General features: G+C 61.0%; 1 protein-coding gene across 1 annotated transcript in view; it reads left to right on the forward strand.

The window, feature by feature from the left end:
- Positions 1–2830, forward strand: part of LOC102442654 (protein sidekick-1-like) — a gene marked incomplete at its 3' end in the record, with an annotated part of 50424 nt that overhangs the window by 39239 nt on the left and 8355 nt on the right. Inside the window, 4 exon segments of the mRNA XM_014449820.1 lie at positions 46–62; positions 65–178; positions 181–241; positions 1761–1882. Of these exon segments, the coding sequence (XP_014305306.1) occupies positions 46–62; positions 65–178; positions 181–241; positions 1761–1882 (314 nt within the window).

Below are 2830 nucleotides of genomic sequence, written 5' to 3' on the forward strand. Positions count from 1 at the left end.
CCCCCCCCAATTTTGTTTTTCCCCCCCCCCCCCCCCCCCCCCCAGGCTACCGGATCTCCTGGGGAGGGTTTACGGGAGGAACGACTCTCGGCTCACAGACACGCTCAACAGCACGACGCATGAGTACAAGATCCAGGGCCTGTCTTCGCTCACCACCTACACCATCGACGTGGCTGCCCCTCACCCGCCGTGGGCGCCGGCCTGGCCACCTCGTCCACCATTTCCTCGGGCGTGCCCCCAGGTCAGTGAGAGCAGGGCTCCGGCCCCTCCCTCCCCCTGGAGTCCTGACGCTCGGAGGGCACCAGCCTTTGAGGAGGGCCGGTGTCCTGCTGGACGGTGGGGTAAGTGGAGGGTGACCCACTGCAGCCTGTTTCCCAGCGTCTTCTGACCACCACCCCCCTCTCTTCTGTGGGGGTGGGGGAGTGGCTGGTGGGCAGGGAGGGGAGACGTGAATCCCCTCAGGGAGCTGGACTGGGGCCCCGCCCTCCCCGGAAAGGGAACCCCACAGAAGGAAAGGCAGGCCCTGTGAGAGAGAGAGGACGTGCCGATGTTAAAATAAAGAATAGTGTCACCAGCCGGTGTGGCTCAGTGGTTGAGCATCGACCTATGAACCAGGAGGTCACGGTTTGATTCCCGGTCAGGCCACAGGCCCAGGTTGCAGGCTCGATCCCCAGTGTGGGTCGTGCAGGAGGCACCTGATCTATCATTCTCTCTCATCATTGATGCTTTTATCTCTCTCTCTCCCTCTCCCTTCCTCTCTTTGAAATCAACAAAAACATATTTTTAAAAAATAGTGTCAAAGAAGAAGGCCAAGCCAGTAGAAAAATTTTATAAGAATTTGAGTTTGAGCCAAATGAATGCCAATTGCCAGGAAGCAAGAGTGCAAGCGCCCAGGGAGCACGGTTTTGCAGTTGCTTCTCTGCATTTGGAATTAAGGGGGAACACGGGGAAGATTCCGGGGGGTGGGGGGGCTCAGGTGGTGGAGCCGCTCAGGTCACGCCTTCCCTTCATCTAGTTGCCAGAGCACCGGCACGCGGGCAGTGGGGAGAGCTCTGCACTCGCCCCGGAACCCGTCGTCTCAGAAACCAGGCCCAGGAAGCCCGGGCTCAGGGCCTGCCCACTGCCCGGGTCAGCTGCCTGGGAACCGGGCGTGCACCCTCTGCCCCCCCCCTCCCCCCGCCTGCTCTCCATGGCCATGATCACAGTCAGGATCCGGGAGGGGGACGTGTGCTGCTGTGTGTTCTCTGAGGTCCCGTCCTCCCTCCTTCTTCACTCCGCGGTGTCCATTGAACAAGACCGGCTGCACAGAGGTCCCCACTGAGCCTGGCCTCCCCGTGGCCGCGAGGTCTCCTGCGCCTGCCCCAGCCCCGTAGAGCGGGGCCATGCTGGGCGTGTTCCCAGGGAAGCTGTGCTCCTCCCTGTTGTTTGTTTGTTTTTAAATATTTATATTGATTTCAAAGAGGAAGGGAGAGAGAGAGGATGAGAGAGAATTATGGGTCGGCTGCCTCCTGCACGCCCCCCACTGGGGATGGAGCCCCCAACCTGGGCACATACCCTGACCGGGAATTGAACCGTGACCTCCTGGTTCATAGGTCGATGCTCACCCACTGAGCCACGCCGGCCAGGCCTCTCGTGGTTTGAAAACACGTCCTGTCCATGGTAGGAAGGGGTTTGGAAGTATCTACTCCCCGGCGTGTTGCTCCGCTTCCTAAACTGTGGCAGAAGCTCAGTCTGTGCCGTCCTCTCTCGTTTCTCTCCAGAACTTCCCGGCGCCCCGTCCAACCTGGTCATCTCCAACATCAGCCCGCGCTCAGCCACCCTGCAGTTCCGGCCGGGCTACGACGGGAAGACGTCCATCTCCAGGTGGCTCGTGGAGGGGCAGGTGCGCCTCTCCTGACGGCCGGAGCGGGAGTCGCCAAAGTGCGGCGCTGGCTCCGGGGTTTGATGGGTCCTTCCCTGCGAGTCGTCCACAGCTGGACGGAGCGGACGGGGGGCGTGTGTGGGGAGGCCATGCTGGCAGGACCAGAGACCCACGGCAGGGCTGGTGCTGGGGACGGGGTGGGGAGGTGAGGGGGGCCAGCTGACAGAGGGCGGTCTCACTGGACGTGGAGGAAGTGTGATGAGAATTACAATCAGGCTGTGAGGGGTACCCCGAGTCTGAGAGCATAACTGACTGTTTAACTCTGGTCCCAGTCAGCTGCCCTCACACTAATAGGATGGATCGTGGGTGCAACGTGTCTTTGCACATGAATGAATGAATGAATGAATGAATGAATGCTATCCATTCAACGTCTGTGGAGCACGCTTACTTCCAGGCGCTTCTCTAGGCGGGAGGGATAGACCCGTGAGCGAAGCTGCCCCGTTTCTGCTGGTTAAGGGGAGATTTCTCGGGGCGGGGGGGGGGGGGGTGCGCAGTCCCCCGTGGGCCAGCAGGAGGAGAGGCTGGAGGAGGAGAGGAGATGGGCTTGCCGAGGCCCTGGGCGCGGCTCCGAGCTGCGGGGAGCGCAGGAGAAAGAGCCGGCTGTGACAAGGGGAGTTTCCTGTGGTTCTTGTGGGCAGTGAATCCTCCCCGAGCTGCTGGGCGGCAGTTCACTCCTGGGAGCAGGACTGACCTGGGCTCTTGCCTTGCGTCCTGTTTCAGCATCAGGAGCGGCCCTGTGCTCCCGGTGCAAGGGCTTCACTGGCTTCTGGCCTGATCTCTCCCTGAGTATCGCTGTTTACCGGAACACCGATGTTTAATGTGTTCAGTGGGTTTCCACCACGGCCGTCATTCATTGTAAACCTCCAACTGGCCCCTCTGGGTCAGGGGCATCCTCGGGTTCTAGGCCTC

The sequence above is a fragment of the Myotis lucifugus genome, unplaced genomic scaffold (assembly GCF_000147115.1).
Source record: "Myotis lucifugus unplaced genomic scaffold, Myoluc2.0 scaffold_1443, whole genome shotgun sequence".
In the NCBI taxonomy this organism is placed as follows: domain Eukaryota; kingdom Metazoa; phylum Chordata; class Mammalia; order Chiroptera; family Vespertilionidae; genus Myotis; species Myotis lucifugus.